The sequence below is a fragment of the Solanum pennellii genome, chromosome 11 (genome assembly GCF_001406875.1).
Source record: "Solanum pennellii chromosome 11, SPENNV200".
NCBI lineage: Eukaryota > Viridiplantae > Streptophyta > Magnoliopsida > Solanales > Solanaceae > Solanum > Solanum pennellii.
In genome coordinates this window covers 20,809,612-20,835,329 of record NC_028647.1, presented here as the reverse complement: position 1 = coordinate 20,835,329, position 25,718 = coordinate 20,809,612, and the positions used below count along the sequence as shown (strand labels likewise).

Sequence of the window (25,718 nt, the reverse complement as noted above, 5' to 3'; positions counted from 1 at the left end):
AAAATGGTCGAACCAAATCAATATTAAATGACATCATATTCATCACTAAAAAAGCAAAACAACAAGATTCTCAAAATTCTTAATATGCTTGATAGAACCTTTCTAAAGCTTTTGTTAAGTTTCAAAACATTTGATTTTATAAGAAGACGTCTAAAATAATTTATTAAGAACAATTTATTTTCCAATGTTAAACAAAACATTGTATATTTGAAAAGATAGATTTCAATATCATATTATTAGTACAATTATATGATTAAAAAAATTATTTAGTACATTTATAAATTTATCTAAAATTAAACTTTCGATTTTACTATAAGAAAATTCGATAAGTTGATCAATTTTTTTTTTAAAAAAATAGATACTCATAACTATAGTACTTTATCATATAATATATTCAAAATCTTAGTTGGTTAATTTCTTTCATTTGTGCTTTTATTTTTTTAAGTTTATTTCAATTTTTACATGGATGAAAAAAGGTTAATAGAATCCATGAAATATTTCACATCTTTGCAAATTTTAAATTTGTAAGTCAATATTTATCTCTATATAGTTGCTCTACGTACGTGGAATCACTACTAGTTATGTACGTATCTTCAGAGAAAAGCAAATCAATCGACTTAGTCTGTACTGTTTACTCACCACAAAATAGATAGGCATACACAAAAATAAGCATCAAGGTTTGAGAAATTATTTTTTCTGTATTCTTTATCGTTGAAAGTATATAAAACAAAAGAATGAAATATCTTGAGCCAACAAATATTTGTGATATAGTGGTAGAATAGTATCCACTCATGGTATTTGTGTCAAGTCATATACACCTCATATAACCACATCTAACAACGCCACATATATTATGCAAAATTTAAAAAAGTACGGAATTTCACATAATCGAATGTGTCCGAAGGTGCATGCGCACGAAAATTGCATGTGTCTGAATATTGCATTGTGCATGATATATTACATGTTTCCAAAGATTGCATGAGCCCGAGAATTGCGTTGTGCTCGAAAATTGCATCTACCAAAGAATTGCATGTGCCCGAGAATCGCATGAGCCCAAGAATTACTTGTGCTTGAGAATTGCATGCACATGAGAATTGCATTGTGTTCGAAAATTGCATGTGTCCGAGAATCGCTTGAGCTTGAGAATTGCACGTATCCAAGAATTTGTATTGTACTCGAGAATTGCATGTGTCCGAGAATCGCTTGAGCTTGAGAATTGCACGTATCCAAGAATTTGTATTGTACTCGAGAATTGCATGTGCCAAAGAATTATATGAGCTCGAAAATTGTGTTGAGCCCGAAAATGTGATTTATGCTTGAGAAATGCAACTACACAAAGTTTCTATCGAATCAAGTAACAAGTATTAGAATATGCCTGAATTGCATCGAAACATATACACTCTCTTTACTCATTATTTATTTCTGAAGGCGTCATAGTTTAAGCGCACTATCTTTCATGGCCTACAAACACCATCTCATAGTCTAAGAGTTTAGTTTAGTTTATTATGATCCGAAGGTGTTATAGTCTAAAGACATCATTTTTCATAACCACGATCAACATTTTTGTGACCTGAGCATTTAATTTTTGTGCATCATAGCCTTATACATAGTAACCTAAGACATCATCATCATTGTTTCTTAAGACAAATGTCATAATCTATATGAAAATTGCATCATGTATATATATTATTTTACCATTTAATTGATATATATGTCCTAACAATTTATTTAGTCAGATTACCAGCTACACATTTACAGATTGCAAAAAAGATCAACTACTCTTTCATATACAACTTTCATACTTATATATATCGCAATAAATGTCTTTTCATTTTCCACGTTCCTTACGCTATTCATGCTACATCAAGCTCTAACCTTATTAATGTAAGTTGTTATCACTCCTATTCGAAGCTCGCACCGTTATTTCAGTTTTAGAAACTCCGTTCATCCTTAAATCTAGAACTACACACAAACTGATTCTCGTAATACCAGAGATATATAGGCGATTTAAAACCAAAGTCTTAGCCACACCATTTTCCACAATTCCATATTATTCCAATTGATTCCACTAACACCTTTTCATTAGTCCGACAAAATCGACTACTTAGTGAACGTTGTTTGCCAACAATTCATCCTTCATTCTCAAGCAAACAAGGGGCAACTCTTGATACCAAATTTTGATCGATCTATAACCCTTTTCGAATTGCTATTTGATTAAATACGTATTTTAAGACCTATTTCTTTTATTACGTGTATAAAAGTTTAATCAATTTTGTCTAAAAAATAATATATTTTAATAATCATATTTAAAAATTATTATTTATTATTATTTTATTTATCGATAATAAATTGAAAGTAAGTATTTTGCGTATTTATTCAAGAATGTCTTAAATATTTAAGTATGTTATATAATATGAAACTATTTATTATGTGTAGTATGCTATTACTTAAGTGACAATTCATCTAACCTTCCTTTTAATCGCATGTGCTCAAAAATTATATTGTGTCTGAAAATTGCATGTGCCCAAGAATTGCACGAGCTTGAGAATTGCATGTGCCTAAAAATTGCAGGTGTCTAAAAATTGTAGATATGTGAAAATTTGTATTGTGTTCGAGAATTGCATGTGCTCGAGAATTATATGAGCCCAAAAATTGCATTGAGCACGAGAATGTGCTTTTATGTCTAAGAAATGCAATTACACAAAGTTTCTATCGAATCAAGCTACAAGTATCGGAATATGCCCGAATTTCATCAAAATAAATACTCTTTTTGCTTATTATTTATTTCCTAATGCGTCATAGTGTAAAGACACCATCTTTCACGGGCTACAAACACCATCTCATGGCCTAAGAGTTTTAATTCTGCTTATCATGATTTGAAGGTGTCAAAGTCTAAAAACATAATTTTTCATGGGTTACGAACAACATTTCCATGACCCGAAAATTATTTTTTTGCGTATCATAGCCCTATACATCATAACGTAAGACATCATCCTCATTGCCTTAAGACAAATATCATAGTGTGTATGGGAACTACACCAATCACTTTGTTTATAAATTATTTTACCATTTAATTGACATATATGTCCTAATAATTTTATTTAGTCAAATCACAAGCTACAAGTTTACACGTTGCAGACAAGATCAATTGCACTTTCATATACGACTTTCGCTCTTATATATATCACAATAAATGCCCTTTCATTTTGCACCACTCATATGATCCTTGGGTTCATAACTTAAGACATTTCTTACATTATTCATGCCACCTCGATCTCTAATCTTATCCATGCAAGCTGTTATTACTCCTATTCAAAGCTCACGCAGTTATTTCAATTTTAGGAACTCCGTTCATCATTAAATCTAGAACTACACACAATCTGATTCACGTAATACCAGAGATATGTAGGCGATTTAAAATCAAAGTCTTAGCCATATCATTTTTCATAATTGCATATTATTCCAATTAATCCCACTAACACCTTTTCGTTAGTCAGACAAAATCAACTAGTTAGCGAACGTTGTTTGCCCAACAATTCATTCTTCATTCTCAAGCAAAAAAGGAACAACTCTTGATACCAACTTTTGATCGACTATAGCACTTTTCGAATTGCCATTTGATTAAATAAGTATTTTAAAACCTATTTCTTTTATTATGTGTATCAAAGTTCATCAAATTTGTCTAAAGAATGATATATTTTAATAATCATATTTTAAAATTATTATTATTTTATTTATTGTTGATAAATTGGAAGTAAATATTTTGTTTACGTATTCAAGAATTTCTTTAATATTTAAGTATGTTATTTCATATGAAACTATTTATTATGTGTAGTGGACGAACGGGCATAATTATTCAAATCATAGCCTCTTTTATACCAGTCTATTTCAATTCTAGTCTTCCCTATTCAATTTCATGTCAATTACAACCATTTATTTATTTCAAATATAGCCAATTTAGAACAAATTCAATCCAATCTCAAAACCCCTTCTGATTCAATCTCAACTGTCCACCTTAATTCATCCAACACCAAAAATCATTCTCAGCCGTTATATCTCAATTAAACCAACGGCCGAGATCAATTTCCCATTTATTTTTATTTTATCCCAAAACTCCAAAACCCCGCCAAAACCCCGCCCAAATCCCGCCCAAATCCCCCCCAAAACCTATTCTCATTTGTCCTCTTCCTGTTGGAGAACTCAGCAACAGCACACCCCAACTCCCTCAACTTCTCCGCCGCACCAGCTTCTACTCTCCATTTCCGCTGAAAAATCGCCTTTCACCGGCAAAGCCAGCAGCCTCTGCTCCCTCCTTTATCTTCTCCCTTCGCTGCTCTGGCCACCATCGCTGGTCGCTGGCGAGAACTACAACGAAAATCCCTTCGCCTCCGCTCTCCTCTCTCCCTCTTACCGCCGCCCTGCTCCTCTCTTCTCACTTCTCCATTGAAGTCGACGGACGGGATAACGGCAGCGACGACTGCTCCGCCCAGCAGCTGTGGCGAAGTAGCAGCAAGCTGTGACCAGCAAACTCCGGCAAAGCAGCGATAACAACTCAGGCCAGCAGTGGGGCAGCAACGACTGCTCCGCCCAGCAGCTTTGGCGAAGCAGCAAGCTGTGACCAGCAAACTCCGGCAAAGCAGCGATAACAACTCAGGCCAGCAGTGGGGCAGCAACTCCGGTTGGTGAGGATGGCGTCACCCCAACCTAATTCGGAGTCGGTATTAGAACTTCTGAACAACGACAAATCTGGTATGAGTTTTTGCTCATCACTTTGATTCTTTTTTTCTTTTAAGCATATTATTAGAGGCGAAACGAATGTTGGTATGATTACTGATTGAGTCAATTGCTTTAATTGTCGTCTTGGCTGTTAAACTTATGCATGTCTTATTTGAAATTGTTTACTGATATAATTCGCTGGCTTGCTAAGGTGATGCTTTGTTAAATTCTCGTGCTCTTACTCTCTTTTCCTTAATGTGATTACTCGTCTTGGTGTTTGAAATAGTTGGTGAAGCATGGATTTGTAATGAGTTCAGAAGTATGATATAATACTGGAATTCGTAATTCTCATTGCTTATATATATCAGAGTCTATTTTGATATTTTTTGTTTGGATTATATTGAATTCTTGATAGTTAGCATGATTATTTTCTTTCCTTTTAAAATCTGATTCAGGCCTAATTGAATGAGAATCAAGTTTGATGTTGCTCCTAAAATAGTTATTATCCTTTTTTTCACAGATTGAAATCCTCTTCTGTTCAAATTAATTTCAACTTCATCTATGTTGATCTTTTCCTTTAATCTTCTCCTTAAAAGATACCTTCATACTTGTTCTTCTATGTTGACTGGTTGATCTTCCATACTTGATTAATTGGTTAAATTTTGGTTAATTCTCATAATTCTAGTAACTAATGAATTGATTGTTTCTTTAGATAATAATTCTCTTTATTGATTAAGCCTTAATTTAGAGCTGCTTTTTAAAATTATATTATTTTATTTAATATGGACCATGCATATCAAAGTTGAAAAATGCAAAAAAAAAAAAAAAAGCTCTAAGGGTCCGTAGAGGCTTTAAGTGCAAAGCGCAAATAAAGTGTGGGTTTTAATAAAAAAGACGCAAAGGGAGAAAAGAAAACAAATATATATCTTTAGTCCAAGGCTAATAATTATAAACATGAATGACAAATATATGGCAAAAGAAATTGAAAAAAAATTACGATGAAGTAATATCAATGATTTAGCGTCACTTCGTCATAAGAAGCTCATTGGCAAGGAAACGTTTGCCTTAGAACCTTATTGATGACATTGAAGCACACATAGAGCAAGGCGAAGCACTCAACACGTTTTGAGCCTCATTCTAAAGCTTAAGCGCGCTTAATGCACGCCTTTGATAACACTGATATGGACTTACCCTTTGCCTATCTAAGTGTTATACATTTAATGTGTTAAAATTGATTCTTTGCACAAATTCACTTGTCTTATTATGATAAAAATTATTATATATGATATGAGTTGCATAGTTATTTTCTTTTTAACATATAATTATTTCTTTACTTAATTTTAGATTACTTAAATGTTTGTGGTTGCTTTTAATTAATCTTTTGCCTAATCAAAATCTGAACATTTTCTTACATGTTTAATTTTGTTAAAAGCTTTATTCGATTTTGGTGATAAATTCTTAATGATCTGACCCTCTTTTTGTTTAAGGATAACAAATTTTAATAATTGGCTCCCATTATTGTTTATTTCACGGTTATGCCTTTTCATTTAGTATATAAACAGAAGTCCTCATTCACTTTTCCTCACGCTTTAATCCACACTACTTTCGTATACTCTCAAAAAGGAAAAGAAAAATCTTACGAACTGCTTTCAAAGTTTGCTGCTCAGTTTGTTGTATCAAGTTGGACGTTGTGTTAAGTTTATTCTTGTTGATTAATTAATCTGTTTAACAAGTTAGCTTCCTTCATTAGTTTAATCCTTTTCTCGTATTAATATTACTTAAGTTTAACATACTTTTTGGTACGAATACTTTACATACTTTGGTATGTCTAAATAAATAAAAGTAAGCCTCTGGGTCAGTTCTCTTCTTCCCTCTCTCTCTGTGTGTGTGTGTGTGTGTGTGTGTATTACATTATATTTGTTGCTTTCTTTATTTGTTTGAATTCTTGTGTGTGCGCCTTCTGTCTCTCTCTCTCTCTCTCTCTATATATATATATATATATATATATATATATGTACATATATAGGCGTTGCATTATTCCTTAGCAGGCTTGGACATTATTGTTCTAGTTTGAAGAGTCACATTAGATGTTTTATGGACGGGATTTTTAGTTTAGCATTTGTACTTCTAATTTGTATTATGATGTTCATTTACACCTTTATTTTAGATTGTAATAACTTGTATAAGCACTGCTCTCTATATATGAAATAAATTTGGGGATCGTCTAAGGAGGGAGGGGTTTATGTGCTACATGTTTATCTTAACATATTCGTGTTAGAAAGCATGTAGGAGTATGACTGTTTGTTTGTTCTTATTTCCCATTATAGGTGTAATTAAATAAAAAATAAAGAGGCCTACCATTGCCATTAATTGACTACTTAAGTTTTGATTCAAATATCTTCAGCATGTTAATCTTTTTCCTTTGCTTAATTGTTTATGTTAATCAATATGCCTAACACCTTAGCATATAATAATAATAATAATAATAATAATAATAATAATAATAATAATTATAATAATAATAAATTAATGTATGACTCTTTACATGTTTCCCTGCCATTTTAAAATTAATCAAGGAATTATTTTCAACATGTTAAAGACCATTGATCTGCTTTTTAATTGTCTGCTACCCTTGAAACTAACTTGCACCCTTATCTTTTGCTTCTTATAGAACTAAAGATATTGTTGTAATATGTTTCTTTGTGCATACACTTTTGCCTAGACCTTTCACAACTATTTGTGTCTTCAAGCATGTCAATAACCTAAATTTAGAGATCAATATGAGATTTACGTGCTGAATGCTTGTCCTGTTTGTCTTGTTTGACACTTAGGGGCCTCATTAGGAAACTTATATTTGTTTAGTCCATCTAGTTAGTCCAATGCCTCTGGACATAAAGTTGAAACACAGGGGACCTTTTAGGACATTAGTTTTTACAATTTCTTTTGTTCGCTTTATGTTCTTAATAATAAATGAATTTAGAATGAGGTAGGGGTAATTAGGTCTTATCAGAAATGATGCAAGTTGACTTGAGCAGAAAATGACAAACTTTGATTTTTCTCCTGATTAATAAGTTGAGCGCTGATCCGAGAAATAATATTTAATTTAGGTTTATGTTGTCCCCTTTTTCTTTTATATTGTTGCCTATATTATTTAGGGTAGTCAATTATTAAAAATGTCTTCTCAACTTCCCAACAAGGCATGTTTAAATAGGAAAAATGCTCTCAGGCACAAGAATCGAGGTCAACCTGCATGTAGCTTGAATTTCAAATTACTTTCCTTTTCTGGGGGGCTTTTTCCGGTAAGATGTTAAAGTCTTGCTCAACAAGGGAAAATAACATCTACTACAATGCGGTTTTAAGTCATATGAGATCACAAAATGTCAAACGGAGGCAGAATCATGGTATGAATGGTCTGTTAAAGAATGACAAAAAGTTCCATTGGTGGTTAATGAGATGGGTGAACTCTTTATAAGGCTTGGGCAATCCTCCTCCCTTTGAGATAGTTTTTGGGGTGTGAGTTAGGCCTAAGACATAGTTTCACATGGTATCAGAGCAGGGTTCGTCTCACTCGATGTTAGGACCCCCCAAAATAAAAATTTTCCACACACCAGATGCTAATTACTGGGCGTGAGGTGGGGTGTTAAAGAATGACAAAAGTTCGCACATCGGTGGTTAATGAGATGGGTGGACTCCTTATAAGGCTTGGGCAATCCTCCTCACTTTGAGCTAACTTTTGGGGTGTGAGTTAAGTCTAAGACCTAGTTTCACATGGTCGGAACAGAGCAGACGTGTATCTCAGAAAGTTAAAATCAGCCATAAAACCTGAGATGCTAACAACTGTATTTTTTGAAGCATCAAAGGAACAGGGAAATGTAGTTAGGAGATGGAAAACAAAAGACCACTTCTCAGAGTTTTTTTTTTTGCACTCTTAAAAACAATGAGAATGGAAGATACATAAGCTTTATAGCCATACAAGGACAAATCAAAGCGGTAATTATTATACCTGAAACTACTTTCAGAGAGGGATGGTGGAATATTGCTCACAAAATAGCAAAGTTCATATATGAACAAGAAAGAGTACAGGAGCAGCAGCAAGTGTCTTCTAAGAAACTTGGATCTTCATACAAAGATGCCTTCAAGTCTAGTAGATGGATGACGGAGAGCACAAAGAAGGCAAAGATACAAAACAGAGCAAGTAGAATTAAGATCTCTGGAGAGACGAAAACCTCTGACAGGGATCTAGGGATCTATTGAACAGGTGCATAGTTGGCAAGTTTCACCATGGCTCCATTGAAATGCCACAATTGCACCATGTGAGAAGATGGGCAAGTAACACCTGGAAGACAGACAGCGGCATCAGTGTATATGCTATGAATGATGGCATGTTCTTGTTTGAGTTCCCGTCACGGAAGACAGCAGAGCACGTTATGGAGGGTGAATGGTCTTGGAGGAGAATGCCACTTAAGCTAGAATGGTGGAAACCAACTACCGGATGCTGGCTAGCGGAAATCAGGAGGGACTGCGTATGGATTAGAGTTTTAGGGCTTACTTTGAATCTATGGTCAGAGGAAATCTTCAAACTTATCAGAGAGAGATGCGGAGGCTTTATCAAGACAGAAGAGGAGACCATATCGAAAAATCATCTTCATTGGGCTTGCATCATGTTGAAGGGAGATGGAGCAAGAGTTCCGAAAGAGATGGAGGTTAACAGTGAAGGTTTCGTCTACCAAATTTCGATATGGTGTGAGACGCCGGAGATGATAAAGAAAGAAGAGACAAAGAAGGAGGGTTCAAGGTATTGTCCAGAGGACAATAGAGAGCATGCCTTTTTGGTGAAAAAAGTGACATTTCCACATTTATCACATGAGGGCACATCCAAGGTAGGTGGCTTTTTGAAAACTATAACATATGGAAAGGGGGAAAAGGACAAAGGGTCTCTTTCAGCTTCTATGGGCCAAATTAGAAGTGTAGATAAATTGGGCCAAATTAAAAAAACAGATCAATTGGGCCAATTGGATCCAATTGCTAATTTCCAATATAAAGGCTCTAATTCAGAAGACCAGCTGGTGGACATAATAAACATTGAAATATTGGCCAATACACAAGATAACACAACCTCTAATAGCAGTGAAGAGACGGGGAACCTGCTGGGAGAAGGAGAAAGTTGAGCAATTGATTGCATACAAACGAAGACAATTGCACCAGTAGAAGTTGAGTTAAAAGTCAATCATGAAGAAAAAAGAGAGAGAAGCGAGAGATAGATGGAAACAAATGGAGGAGAAACAGACATAATACCAGAGGAAGCAAGACCTTTGAGAATTCAAATGCCAAATGAAGAGCCGCAGTGTCTTAGCCCCTCATAATGGATTCAACAACATTTTATGAGGCTGAGTACAGAATTTGGAGTAGATTTAAGAGGATGTGAAAAAACACCAAAAAAATTGTTTTTGAAGATAGACAATAAAAAATAACAAGCTGGAAAGTGCAGAGGAAAAAATGGACTCATCAATAATAAAAAAGAAGGGGGTGTATGAGTTGAAGTGGTTAGTGATAGATTCTAATTTCATAAGTAATAGCAGTAGAAGTAGGGGGGATACCTAGCCATCAAGAACCAATGAAGTTGAACATAGTATCATGGAACGTGAGGGGGTTAAACTGTGCAAAAAAGAGAAGTATGATAAAAAGTCTTTTGCAATCCTGGAAGGTTGATGTAGTGTGTTTACAGGAAACTAAGTTAGAAGGAGACATTGGAAAAATGATAAAGGAAGTGTGGGGAAAAAGATGGTCGAACTATGTTCAACTAGAGGCTAGTGGCACTATAGGTGGAGTGGTGATCATTTGGGACACAACGGAATGTGAAGGAGTGATCAGCAGCCAAGGCATGTACACAATTAGTTGCAGCTTTACGGGGAAGAACTAGGAGTTTCAATGGCACTTGATAGGAGTTTATGCTCCTAATGACAGGCAGGAAAGGGAGGAAACATGGTGGGAATTGGAGCAGCTAAAGGCCTAACCTCAGGCCCTTGGGTGTTATGTGGAGATTTCAAGACAACAAGACATCCCTCGGAAAAGAAGAGCTGTAATAGAATTAACAAGGCTATGACAGACATTTTATGAGTTTATTGAAGATATGGGACTAGTTGATCCAGAACTAGTGGGGGGCAAGTACACTTGGAGAAAGGGAGATAGGCATATTAGTGCGGGAAGACAGGATAGATTTTTCTTTTATGAAGAATGGGATAATAGCTTCAGGAAAATCAGACAGTCTATTTTACAAAGGGTGCTCTCAGATCATACACCATTGTTGCTACAATGTGGTGAGTGGGAAACAAGTAAGTCATACTTCAAATTTGAGAACGGGTGGTTACATACAAAAGATTTCAATGGTAAAGTCAAGAATTGGTGGGAATCTTTCAACTACAGTGGGAAACCTGATTGCGTTCTAGGGGCCAAATTAAAGGCACTGAAAATAAAGTTGAAGGAATGGAGGAAAACAATCCAAGGTAATCTAAAAATGCAGAACAAAGTATTCTAACCAAACTTGTTGAGTTGGATAGGATGCAGGAGCAGAGATTGTTAGTGGAGGAGGAGTTGTCTCAAGGCTTACCATCAACATGGAATTTGAAGACATTGTCAAACATGAAGAGATAGCATGGAGGCAAAGATCTAGGGCAACTTGGTTGAAACATGGTGACAGAAATACAAGTTTTTTCCATAGAACAACAAATGCACACAGAAGAGCTAACACCATAAACAAGTTGAAAATTAGGGGAGAGATAGTGACAGAGACGGAGGAGATAAACAATGAAATTGTTTCCTACTATGAGAATCTCTACAAAGAGATAGAAAGGTGGAGGCCTCAATTAAAGATGAGAGACTGCCCCAAGATTGAAGAAGCAATTAAGATCTTTTTGATGGCAAACTTTGAGGAGCATGAAATACTGGAGAGCATCTAAGCTTGTGCAGGAGACAAAGCCCCTGGCCCTGATAGATTCTCCATGGACTTCTTTAAACACTGTTGGGAGATCATCAAGTATGATCTAGTTGCAGCTGTGCAAAACTTTCACGAGGATGGCTTCTTTGAAAAAAGTTTCAATGCGACTTTTGTGGCCATAATCCGCAAGAAGATTGGAGCGGTAAAGTTAAATGATTACAGAACTATCAGTTTGATAGGGGAGTTTACAAGATTATTGCTAAGTTCTTGGTAGAAAGATTGAAAAAGGTCATCCATAAATTGGTGGATAGACAACAGATGACATTCATAAAAGGGAGACAAATTATGGATGCCATTCTAATTGCAAATGAGTGTATGTAATCAAGACAAAGGAGTAAGCTACTGGGTATTCTATGCAAACTAGATATACATAGAGCTTATGATCATCTAAATTGGGGCTTTCTAATTCAGATGATGGAAAAATGGGGTTCGGAGCTAGATGGATCAAATGGATTAAGCACTGTATTAGTACAATAAAATTCTCAGTCTTGATAAACATGACACCAAATGGCTTTTTTCCTTCTCATAGAGGATTAAGGCAGGGTGACCCCTTGCTACTGGTCTTATTTATTCTAGCAATGGAGGGCTTGAGTAGCTTACTACACACAACTAAAGTGAAGGGATGGATTAGAGGTTTCCAAACCGGTGATGTAAATAGTTTGGAGATCACTCAATTGCAATATGCAGACGATACCCTAGTTTTTTGCGACGCAGTGGAAGAACATATTTTGATTCTAAGGGTATCTTCATTATCTTTGAAGCCGTGTCAGGTTTGCATATTAATCGGAAGAAAAGCTTCATATATCCCATAATTGAAGTTGGGGAACTGGAAACTTGGCCACAAAGCTAGGAGGGATGGTGGTAAACTCCCAACTACATATTTGTGTATGCCTTTAGGGGCAAATAGAACTCCATAGCAATACGGAACGGTGTATTGGAGAAATGTGAGAAGAAGTTGTCAAATTGGAAGAGTCAATACCTGTCTAGAGGAGGAAGACTTGCCTTGGTGAACAGTGTATTAGATGCACTGCTAGCATACATGATGTCTATCTTCCCAACACCAACAAATGTGATAACAAGAATTGACAAAATCAGAAGAGATTTCTTTTGGCAAGGCACTGAAGACAAAAAGAAATTCCACCTAGTTAAATGGAAGGAACTGACAGTGGAAAAAAAGCAGGAGGGATTGGAATGAGAAACATGAAAGTACAAAATCAGAGTCTAATGATGAAATGGCCGTAGAAATTTGGAACAAATGACAATATGTTGTGGAAGGAAGTCATTATTGCCAAATATGGGATGGAAGATAACTGGACAACAAACATGGTCTCCATACCATACAGTTGCAAGTTTGGAGAGCTATCAAAAATTTATGACCTTTGCTGAAGAGAAGAATTAACTACGAAGTAGGTATTGGACAAAAAATTTCTTTTTGGAATGATAACTGTTTAGGTGGTGCACCACTACAACATTAATTTCCAGATCTCCACAAACATTGTATTCTTCAACAGACCACTGTTTCAGAGATGTGGACCGGACAAGGATGAAACCTAAACTTACGAAGAAACCTGAACGATTGGGAAGTGGGAAGAGTAGCAACTTTTTACACCATTATGGCCAGCTTCAACAATCTATCCGAAGAAAGGGATACCATAGTATGGAAGAAAGAAAGGAACGATATTTTCTCTGCAAACTCAGCCTATAGAGAATTGAATAAATCAAATCATAGGGAGGAAACTGGCCATGGAAGATGATATGGAAGACCAAGATCCCATACAAAGTTAATAGCTTCATATGACTGCTGGCTAAGGAATCAGTACTGACACATGACAATTTGAACAAAAGTAAATTTCAATTATGTTCAAGATGCTTCTTATGTGGGGAACAAGTGGAGACAATTAACCATCTCTTCTTGCACTGCAAATGGACGGAACAACTATGGAGGATGTTCATCAGCTTGAGAAAAATAAATTGGGTAAAGCCAGGGAACATCAGAGGAGTCCTTAACAGTTGGAAGGGTGATGGTTATGCACCAACAAAGGAGGAGAGATGAAAGATTGTCCCAGCATGCATATGGTGGACTGTATGGAAAGAGAGAAATCAGAGATGTTTTGAAGACAAGCAGAATGGACTTCAGAGCTTCAAGATGAATTGTCTAGCGTTATTTTATTTTTGGTGTAAAAAGAACATTTTAGTCCAAGCAGAAGATATCTGGGATATCTTAGATTATTTGTAAGAAGCAGTGGTGATAGACGACAATATGACTAGACTGTAATACCTTTTGAAGGGGACTACATATTTTGGATGTAGACTACCTGCGAATATATAGATTAGTGTTACTATCCTAAAAAAAATGTCTTTTCTCTATATTTGATTGTGTACTTTCTGTGGTCTTGCTTGTCTCTTTAGTTATGTTTAATGCTGGTTAATTTGCATTAAATGCTTTTAATCTGTATATGCCTTTTCACTTAGTTTATTTTAATTCAACTTATGAATAACTATACCTTATTTTCACATGCTTACTCCTGCATAAATATATGAGATATGGTCATGACTCACATTTGTAGACCTCGAGGGTGCTTAACACCTTCCTGTAGTGGTAACTTGAACCCTTATTCAAATCTTGGTTTCGTTGACCTTAATTAGTTAAACTTAGTTAGGTTAGTTAGGTGCCCTAGCGCACCTCTAATTTGTTAGGTGGCGACTCTCTTTTAATTAAAACCTAAAAAAGTTGTCAAGTTGTTGCACAAACCGTTTTGCGAAAAATGGGGTGCGACACCTATGCGTGGGGATCCTGTTGTTGTATGCACAATGACTAAAGATGAGGGCCTTGACTCCTCTTTCTACTTTCCAGAGAATCTGCCTCACGCATGTCTAGGCTGGACAATACATTGTGGGGATTGCTCCTTTAATTTGAGCATCAAAGGCCCTTTATTATGACTGCATGTTTAGTTGAAATAAGTTGGAGGTGGGTGGTAAAGAAGACTTGCTAGAAGCTTGTTTGGTTAAGTTAATCCATAACTATTCTCTCTGCATAGAGTGTAATGGTAAGACTTATAATAGTTCGGTTCATGAACTGTTGGAGGAGTGTTGCCTGTGTTGGTAAGACTAACTTTGTTTCTCATTTGGGGATCTTGAAACGGAGATTTGTCTAATATTGGTCTGGTCAACTATTATATCCACCCTAAACTGCAGACACTATAACTGAGGACTACTTGCATTGAAATGAATTTCAGTTAGTTAAACTGCCACTGTTTTTGCTGCTTGCTCACTGGCCTCTACCATTTCAACCTAATTGTTAATCTTTCCTGGTTATGGGTTGTCACTTTATTTACTCTTCTTCTTAAAAACTATTCCCACTTAACTTATACCAAATTCATTCAAAGAATAACATCTTCACAAATCAATAATCCAGTGAAGTAATTATGGCATAAACAACTTTTCCTGTCTAACCAGCAACACTTACTGCTTATTCTTCCTGAATCAATCTCATGTCAATTTGTTCGTACTATAGTTGACAGAATCATCTAATGAACTGTCCATATCTATTGCATATCTGTTCGGCGAACCCCCAAGATCTTCTTTAGTTGCAAGAAGAGGTTGCTTCTCAACTATTGCCATCTCATGGCTGGTAATCTATTTTGGCATTGTTTGTATACATTGTATATATTGATTTTATATAGCAAAGATCATTTATCATGTTGACTTAATTTGGTAGCGTTATTTGCTAAGTTTTTGTATTTATAATACGGTCCTTGAGGATATGACATTGCTTTTCTTGTTATATATGTTTGAGTTCGCATAAATTTGTAATGCTCCTTATCTTTATTCTAAAAATCCTCATCATTATATAAAATCCATCTATTTCCATTGACATGGTATTTTTCCTATTTTAGAAAATACTTCAATGCTTGACAGCATCAACACTATCCCCTTGATTTGTTACAGTTATTCTGTAAACCTTTTATGACTTTCAAGGTTTCAAACTCATTTAACCATTCAAATTCCAAACTCTTGATGTGACGTTTATCAAACTAGTATTTTAGCCACAACTTAAAATGTTCTCCATTACCACTGATATAATTCATAAAGCTGTTCCACATCCTAAATTTTGTGTCCAGTTAAACACCATCTAATAAAATAAAAGAAGTACAATAAATTTATGTTTGTGATTGTTCACCATATTCACACCCTAATTGCTAAAACATAGTCACCCGCAACCCGGTATCTTAGTTGATGCCTTCAGAGATTAGGAGTAAATATCCTCATTGCTTCTTTGTGATGTCCATACTAGAATTTGCTCTAAGGGTAAGATTGCTTGTTGTGTTATTTGTATGCACACTACTGTATTGGCCTCTTACAATATAATGCTTAAGGTGGATTATAAAACTAAACAAATTTGCTTGCTGCAGTGACTTGTGTCTATTAACAGCTTTTAGAGCCTGTGAAGCAATCTTATGCCAAAATGATCTACTCTCTTGAAATGGCAAATATTCAATGTGCGCTGTATGAGATGGTCATTTCACAAGCATGTAGTGTTTTCTCCATGTATATACCATTCCCCTTAGCATTTATGCCTTTTTTTGCTTATGCTAGTGCACGGAATGTTGTTTGATATTAAGGGGTTGTTTGGTTGGGAACAAGTTATCCAGGGATAAGTTACTCCATCAAATATATATATGGGATAACTTCTCCATCACTAAGCTGTAAGTGGAGGGATAAATAATCCTGGGACTGCCTAATACCTTCAACCAAACACAGGATAAAACAATCATGCATTTTATCCTTGGGATTATTATACCTTGTACCTCACATTGAATAACTCCTTAAGTGTATTGGCTAACTTTGAGTTCTGCATTTTCTTAATTTTGCTGCTTCTTTTGTTGTTCACTTCCACTTCATGCTTTTCAATAATGACTCTTTCACAGGAAAGTTCAGAAAGCTTCTTCCTTAGCTTCAGGTCCACCTTGTACTAAATTTCCTTAGAGTGCTTTGTCTTTGTTGCGAGAATGATAACAGAAATATTTCAGTTCTTGCTATGGCTTATCCTTCTCTGTGTTTTTGCTGATTAATCAGGACAAAAAAAGAACAAACGCAAACAAGATTCTGTGTCAAAAAGGAAGGCATCTGCAACTGGTAAGAAGGAAAAGAAACAGGCTGTTTCTGAAACTATTGAGGAGCCCACTGCTGGACGTAAAAGGCTTAAGCGAGCTGCTGCCTGTTCAGATTTTAAAGAGAAATCTGTGCATTTATCAAAAAAGTCTTCAGTCATTGAAACAAAGAAGGACCATTGTGTAGACGAAGAGGATGTAGCTATTAGGTTAACTGCGGGTCTGCAAGAGTCTCAACGACCCTGTAGAAGATTAACGGATTTTGTTTTTCATAACTCAGAAGGAATACCACAACCGTTTGGAATGTCTGAGGTTGATGATCTGTTTATCAGTGGCCTCATTTTACCACTTGAGGACAGTCTTGACAAAGTAAAAGCAAAAGGAATTAGATGTGAAGGCTTTGGGCGTATTGAAGAATGGGCGATCTCTGGCTATGAAGATGGAACTCCTGTCATATGGATCTCAACTGAGACAGCTGATTATGATTGTTTAAAACCCTCAGGTAGTTATAAGAAGTTTTATGACCACTTCTTGGCCAAGGCGACGGCTTGCGTTGAGGTTTATAAGAAGCTTTCAAAGTCATCTGGAGGGAATCCTGATTTAAGTCTTGACGAGTTGCTTGCAGGGGTTGTCCGAGCGATGACTGGCATAAAATGCTTTTCAGGTGGAGTATCCATCAGGGACTTTGTCATTACTCAGGGCGGGTTCATATATAAGGAACTTATTGGTCTGGATGATACATCAAAGAAGACTGATCAACTTTTTGTTGAGCTACCTGTCCTAGCTTCCCTTAGAGATGAAAGCAGCAAGCACGAGACACTTGCACAACCAGAGACTATATCATCTGGTAATGGTCTACGTATTGGCCCAAAAGCAGGAAATGGAGGAGACAAGATAGTTGAATCTGGTTTGGCCAATGGTCCAGCGCCAGAAGATGAAGATCTAAAATTGGCTAAATTGTTGCATGAAGAGGAGTATTGGTGCTCCTTGAAGCAGAAGAAAGACCGTAATACATCTTCCTCATCCAGCAAAATATACATCAAGATCAATGAGGATGAGATTGCAAGTGATTATCCTTTACCTGCATATTACAAAACATCTAATGAAGAGACTGATGAGTATATTGTCTTTGACAGTGGGGTTGAAACATACCATATTGATGAGTTGCCTCGCAGCATGCTTCATAATTGGGCATTGTACAACTCGGACTCAAGGCTAATATCTTTAGAACTGCTGCCAATGAAAGCTTGTGCTGATATTGATGTAACCATTTTTGGGTCTGGAGTGATGACTGCTGATGATGGGTCTGGCTACAATTTTGACACAGATGCTAATCATTCCTCTTCAGGTGGTTCTAGGTCAGCTGAGATTGATGGAATGCCAATTTACCTGAGTGCTATAAAAGAATGGATGATTGAGTTTGGGTCCTCAATGATCTTTATATCAATTCGGACTGATATGGCCTGGTATGCACTTAATTCCGTTTGAGTGATTGAATTATTTTGCAAGTACCTTCCTTTGTTAAGCCAATAGCTGGGACTGCTATTTATTATATTCTGATAAACCTGGACTGTTTTTCTTTCTATGCTTTTGCTTGGTGGATTTCCTATAGATGCTTTATTCATGCATATTATTTCTAATTCAGGTATAGGCTTGGGAAGCCATTGAAACAGTATGCTCCTTGGTACGAACCAGTCATAAAGACTGCAAGATTGGCAGTGAGCATCATTACTTTGTTAAAGGAACAGAATCGTGTGGCTAGACTTTCTTTTGGAGAAGTTATTAAAAGGGTTTCAGAGTTCAAGAAAGACCATCCTGCTTATATATCATCTAATGTAGATGCAGTGGAAAGGTATGTGGTTGTACATGGGCAAATTATTCTCCAGCAGTTTTCTGAATTTCCTGATGTAAGCATTAGGAATTGTGCATTTGCGGTTGGTCTCTCAAGGAAAATGGAAGAGAGGCACCATACAAAATGGGTGATTAAGAAGAAGAAGGTGATGCAGAGACTGGAACAGAACTTAAATCCTAGAGCATCTATGGCGCCATCTGTAAAAAGGAAAGCTATGCAGGCTACTACAACAAGGCTAATCAACAGAATCTGGGGGGAATACTATTCCAATTACTCACCCGAGGTGTCAAAGGAGGTGGCTGATTGTGAGGTGAAGGATGATGAAGAACCAGATGAGCAAGAGGAAAATGAAGAGGATGATGTTCCGGAGGAGAACTTGGATGTTCCAGAGAAAGCTCATACACCTTCTTCTACAAGAAGGCATATTAAGTCACGTTCTGACAGCAAAGAAATAAACTGGGATGGGGAATCCATAGGTAAAACAGCTTCTGGTGAACAGTTGTTTAAAAAAGCTAGAGTTCATGGACATGAGATAGCTGTTGGAGATTCAGTTCTAGTGGAACATGATGAACCAGATGAGCTTCCTTCTATTTACTTTGTTGAATACATGTTTGAAAAATTGGATGGTAGCAAAATGCTTCATGGAAAAATGATGCAACGAGGATCTGACACTGTACTTGGAAATGCAGCTAATGAGAGAGAGGTATTTTTGATCAATGAATGCATGAATCTGCAACTAGGAGATGTCAAAGAAAGTATAGCTGTCAATATCAGAATGATGCCTTGGGGACACCAGCATAGAAACACGAATGCTGATAAACTTGATAGAGCAAAAGCAGAAGATAGAAAGAGGAAGGGTTTGCCGACTGAATTTTACTGCAAAAGCTTTTATCGCCCTGAAAAAGGTGCTTTTTTCAGACTCCCGTTTGATAAGATGGGCCTTGGTAATGGTTTATGCTACTCTTGTGAGTTGCAGCAAATTGATCAGGAAAAGGAATCCTTTAAGTTTGATATGTCCAAATCCAGTTTTGTATATCAGGGGACTGAGTATTCAGTTGATGACTTTGTTTATGTAAGCCCCGATCACTTTACTGCAGAAAGAGGGGGAAATGGAACTTTCAAAGCCGGAAGAAATGTGGGGTTGATGGCCTATGTAGTATGTCAATTACTAGAAATTGTTGGTCCTAAGGGATCTAAACAAGCTAAAGTAGATTCTACAAATGTTAAAGTCAGAAGATTCTTCAGACCAGAGGATATATCTTCAGATAAGGCATACTCTTCTGATATCCGGGAGGTATGTGCTACCTAATACTATAACTTGTCTCACACTAATAGCTGGTTAGAGTTGTAAATATATACTAATTCTCTTACTATGTTGTTTTAGTAATTTTTTTAATCAGCTAGGTTGCTATTAGGGGATTCTTCTTTTCCTATGCAAACCTTCTTGCATTTATAATATTCTGATTGCTGCTGCTCTTCCAGATCTATTACAGTGAAGATATACATACAGTTCCTGTGGAAATAATCAAAGGAAAATGTGAAGTGAGGAAGAAGTATGATATTTCCTCTGAAGATGTCCCTGCCATGTTCGACCATATTTTCTTTTGTGAATATTTGTATGATCCATTGAATGGATCCCTTAAAAAGGTACCCATCCCATAATTTGTACTTTTGTACTCTCGTCTTATTTTAACAGCAATTGGTCGGAGTCCTTTTAGTACAAGACGTTCTACCTTTTATTTATGTACCCTATTTGTTTTTGAATTTTATTTCTCGTGAATTATAAGTTGATTGTACTTTTGAGCAGTTACCAGCTCAGATAAACCTGAGATTGTCAAAAATTAAGCTAGATGATGCAACATCTAGGAAGAGGAAGGGGAAGGGAAAAGAAGGAGTGGATGAAGTTGGGGAACTAAATGAAACTTCTCCACAGAATCGTTTGTCCACATTAGATATCTTTGCTGGTTGTGGTGGCTTGTCTGAGGGGCTGCAGCATTCGGGTAACTTCCATCTCTCTGCTTATTGTAGTTGTAATGGATGGGGTTTGAACTTTTGTCTGAAAGTTTTATTATTTCAGGTGTCACAGATACAAATTGGGCAATTGAATACGAAGCGCCTGCTGGAGATGCATTTAGACTTAATCATCCAAAGACAAAGGTGTTCATACATAATTGCAATGTGATTTTGAGGTAGGTAGGTCCTTGGGTATATAATATTTACTCTTTCCTTTATGAACATATCTAAGTTCATAACAGCAGTGACCATATATTGGTTTCAATTCAGGGCTGTCATGCAGAAGTGTGGAGATTCTGATGACTGTATCTCAACTCCAGAGGCTTCTGAATTAGCTGCAGCAATGGATGAGAACGAACTAAATAGTTTGCCACTGCCTGGACAAGTTGATTTCATTAATGGAGGCCCTCCTTGTCAGGTTTGTTAAGCTCTTTCACATCTACCCTGATGTTTATTTAGTAAACTTTGTAGCTTAAATGGTGTGTTCTTTTGCAGGGGTTTTCTGGAATGAATAGATTTAATCAGAGCACCTGGAGTAAAGTACAGTGTGAGATGATTCTGGCATTTTTATCCTTTGCTGATTATTATCGGCCCAAGTTTTTTCTCTTGGAGAATGTTAGGAATTTTGTTTCGTTCAACCAAAAACAAACATTTCGCTTAACTGTTGCTTCCCTTCTTGAGATGGGTTATCAGGTACACACACACATTCTATATGTATGTATATTTCTAATTATTAAAACTGAATCAATTTTCTTGTGATCAGGTTAGGTTTGGTATCCTTGAAGCCGGAGCGTATGGAGTTCCTCAGTCTAGGAAGAGAGCATTTATCTGGGCTGCCTCCCCAGAGGAGGTTCTTCCAGAATGGCCAGAACCAATGCATGTTTTTGCTGTCCCAGAATTAAAAATCGCATTATCTGAAACTTCATACTATGCAGCTGTGAGGAGTACTGCTAGTGGAGCTCCATTCCGTTCACTTACTGTCAGAGACACAATTGGAGATCTTCCTGTTGTTGGCAATGGGGCATGCAAGACTTGCATAGAGGTACTAAACTTGAATTTCCTTGAACCCCATCCCCTTTTCCAGGAATTGACTAGAGAACTGGAAAGACACTTAGTGTATTGAGTAGGGACTTTTACTTTCTGAATTTGGAAGAAGAAAGATGGCAATGCTACTTTTGTTTCTATAGATTATGCAATCATATCACGCTTGGTTTGTACTTTGTTATTTATGCTATTCATTGTTAATGCAGTATCAAGGTGATCCAGTATCCTGGTTCCAAAAGAAAATCCGGGGCAGCTCAATAACATTATCTGATCACATTTCAAAAGAGATGAATGAGCTTAACCTAATCAGGTGCCAAAGAATCCCCAAGCGGCCAGGAGCTGATTGGCGTGACCTTGAGGATGAAAAGGTTTTGTGGCAATCATGCAGTGCTTTTGATGAAATAATATCTGTTTAGTAGGTGTAAAAGATGTGTTGTGTTGCAGGTTAAACTATCTAATGGTCAACTAGTTGATTTGATTCCATGGTGCCTGCCTAACACTGCTAAGCGGCACAACCAGTGGAAGGGGCTCTTTGGAAGGTTGGATTGGGATGGGAACTTCCCCACTTCCATTACTGATCCCCAGCCGATGGGCAAGGTGGGGATGTGCTTTCATCCAGATCAAGACAGGATTGTTACAGTTCGTGAATGTGCACGTTCTCAAGTAAGTCTCTTACAAAATGTAGACACATTTAAGAATGTTTAAACCATAGTCTGAGGGTGTAGTATATTCATGAATTTGGAATTGCTTGCTTAGGAAATAAGAGATAGTTTTCAAACATAAAGAGTATTGTTGTAGGATAATAACAAGTATCATACGATAATGTATTGCAGGGTTTCCCAGACAGCTACCAATTTGCTGGTAACATCTTGCACAAGCACAGGCAAATAGGAAATGCTGTTCCACCTCCTTTGGCATATGCGCTTGGAAGAAAACTCAAAGAAGCTGTTGAGAGCAAAAAGAGGCTCACTTAGAACTTTTTTAAGCTGTGAAAATATTACATGCATGTCAATTACCATTCACATTGCCAAATTATATCAGTTACTCATTTATTAAATTTGCAGTTTCACCTATAACCCTCTATTTAGAGGTTGGGTTCAAACAAAATTGATTGAAACATTACTACCCCATTCTCATGTATTTAGCAGTATTTATGGTGTCGTTTTGCCTTAAAAAAATCAAATCTTCCATCCTATTATGTTATATTAAAAGTGGAAACACCTTGAATGAAAAGTTAAAATTATGAAAATATACTCTGTTTCTAATTATTTTGTCTATTTGACAAATCAAGTGGGGTCTTGGACATGAATGACTCCAATCATACCCAGAATGCTTATGCTGCTAATTCTAAGTTACTTGATGTGCTTGTACCAAGCAATGATAATGTAATATAGCTTAGCATGTTCATAAATAAAATCGTGTTTAACCAATAAATAAATAAATAAATGGGGTAAAATGGTAAAGTCACTATATATCAATTAGAGACGGAGAACATTTTAAATATTGAATGGCAAATTTATCCTTCATTAAATCATTAACATTGATCGGGGTGAGAAAGTGATTGAACCCTCAAACTCATTTACTCCCCCGTCCACTATAATTTGTCATGGTTTCTATTTTCGGAGTCAAACTTTAAGAATTTAAAGTAACATGTAAGATGTATTTTTTCATCATGTTGATATGCAAAAAATTGCAATTTATAATATTTTTCATACAGTTTTTGAATATCTAAATTTTTTGTTTAAAATATTGAATTAATGTAATTTAATTTAACTTTGAAAATTAGTCAAACTGACTTTCAAAAAGCGCAACATTATAAATAAAAGAGCATGGAGGGATTACTAAATAAGAGTTTTTTCACACAATTTGATTATTGATTTCAAAAAATTAAATTCCTAACTTGTCTAGATAAGTTAGAAGAGATTAAGACCGAGAGACATAGGAATATCCAGATGTTAAGATTTAAACTAAATTACTGATACACTCAAATTACACCTCCCTAAAGAAGTATAAGCGGCCGTATCAAGTAAAGGACCCAACCAGTAGGTTGAGGTCGATCCCTCGAGGAAAATGGTTTAGACTTAACTTCAATGTACAACTACTTCTATTTAGTCAAGTTCGTTCCGAAAACAGATAATTTAAGGGGGGTTTTGTGAATCAAAATTCTTCAATAACACTAAGTAAAACAAGTAACAAGCGTAAAACTTTGGTTTTTATCAAGTTGTGAGAGAAACTAGGATGTAAGTGTTCCCCGTAGGTTCATAACGCCGTATTCCTAGCTATAACAATTTTTTCCTAGTGTTTTGCATGCAAAGTGATAAGTTAAGTATCTCTAAATCCTTTGTCCGGAATTTAGAGAATTTCACTTCGTACCTTGGTCCGGCTACGAGTGTATAAGCTGCTAACCCTTACCTTTACTTCATATTTAGCATCATATTCGATGTATGACTATATTATTACTTCGCACCAATCGAGACTAGCCTATTAGATAGTACCCCACCAAATTTATGTTGATAATTCTTTTCTTATTAACTACCTCCTTGATCCGGCAAGTAGCAACAAGGCGAGTTCTAACGCGACACTCGTAAAAAAGACTTCTAAGCGAAAGAATTATCAATACTTCCAATAACCTATTTGAGAATTGTTATTAAGCTAGGTCTACTTTGTTAATCACCCATGGTTCCCACAACCCTAGTTGTAGATTTAGTTACCCATGCATATAAGGACACAATCCATAGTTGTTAACCAATAAAATATGACTTACTTTGACAATTCGAAGAAAATTCAGAAATTTAACTTGAACTAACAAGAAATCACTTGAAAACCAAATTCGGAAATTGAATTAATGCTAAAGTTGCAAAACTCAATCTCCAAACACACAAACTAACGACAATAGTAATAGAATCCAACCCCAATAAAACGAGGTTTTTACACCCTATTTATAAAAAACATAGTCCTGAATTAAAAGGAATTAAAATAAGGAAAGTTGTCCAAAAAACGCGGCTGTAATCGACGACCCCCACAGACGGTCTGTCGATGAATCAACGGACCGTCGACTGCCTCCGTCAGTCCAGACTTAGCATCTTTTTCATCCTTCAGCTGACATCCTCTCTGAATTAATCGACGGACCAACATCACGGTCCGTCGATGCATCTACGGTTCTCGCTGCCTTCCGTCATTCCATACTTGGACTTTTTTCAACTTCGGGTACTGGGACTATCTCTGAACTTGTCGACGATTCAACATGAAGGTCCGTCAATCAATCGACGGATCGTCGATCCTTTCGTAGTCCCACACTTGGTCAGATTTCCCCGAATTTCTCCAGATGCCTAAACTATGAGTCGATGGTCACCATCTACGGTCCGTCGATGGAACGATGGACTATCGATGACCTTCGTAGGTCACCTCTTCACTAAATCTCATCTGCCTTATGCGTTTTGGGTTTGGATATCTTTCCTGCGAAATAAACATAAAATCATGTTAAAACTACTACAAAAAGGCTCTAGACACACATAAATCTTTAGGAAAAAGCATTGAAAGTACCGCGAAATCACATTGCATCAACTACCCAATAAAAATATTCATAATATGGGCATCGAAAAAATTATAAGGGGTCGTTTGGTTAGAAAGAAGTTATTTTATGATTAGTTATTCCGGGGTTAACTATTATGAAGTGTACCAAATGCACTAACGAAAAAAGAAAAAAAGGCTAAGCGTCCGAAACATGCCTACCCTCCCTTAGCTTAATATCCAAGAGACACTGAACTAAGTATACTACTATCAAAAAAATAGACAAAAAGTAACTTAGATCATACAAGCGTAAATTCTCATTCTATATCCTTCCTGCCGATCATGCAAGTTATTTTATATAGAAACTAACTTAGTTAAGTCTAATAGAGGGGACAACTTATCTCAAGGCCGAAACAACACTACAACCTTTAATCAAAAGCTTTTCCTTTATGAGAAGATTTCGAACAACGTCACACAA

At 36.2% G+C, this 25,718-nt stretch overlaps 1 protein-coding gene across 1 annotated transcript; it reads left to right on the top strand.

The window, feature by feature from the left end:
• The first annotated feature begins 4,143 nt into the window (after window positions 1–4,143).
• LOC107004548 (DNA (cytosine-5)-methyltransferase 1B-like) lies at window positions 4,144–22,908 on the top strand. Its single transcript, XM_015202781.2, has 12 exons — window positions 4,144–4,749; window positions 16,787–18,287; window positions 18,467–19,967; window positions 20,156–20,320; window positions 20,481–20,673; window positions 20,751–20,862; window positions 20,957–21,104; window positions 21,182–21,379; window positions 21,450–21,728; window positions 21,937–22,098; window positions 22,175–22,393; window positions 22,564–22,908. Exons 1-12 carry the CDS (start codon window positions 4,689–4,691, stop codon window positions 22,702–22,704), a joined length of 4,680 nt encoding a protein of 1,559 aa, XP_015058267.1. The 5' UTR covers window positions 4,144–4,688; the 3' UTR covers window positions 22,705–22,908.
• The last annotated feature ends 2,810 nt before the right edge of the window (window positions 22,909–25,718 follow it).

What these genes read in the sequence shown, in the direction of transcription:
- LOC107004548 (XM_015202781.2), top strand. Translation starts at nt 4,689, where the DNA reads ATGGCGTCACCCCAACCTAATTCGGAGTCGGTATTAGAACTTCTGAAC. An exon ending in TCTGAACAACGACAAATCTG is followed by an intron (nt 4,750 to 16,786) that starts GTATGAGTTTTT and finishes CTGATTAATCAG; the next exon opens with GACAAAAAAAGAACAAACGC. An exon ending in ATTCGGACTGATATGGCCTG is followed by an intron (nt 18,288 to 18,466) that starts GTATGCACTTAA and finishes TTTCTAATTCAG; the next exon opens with GTATAGGCTTGGGAAGCCAT.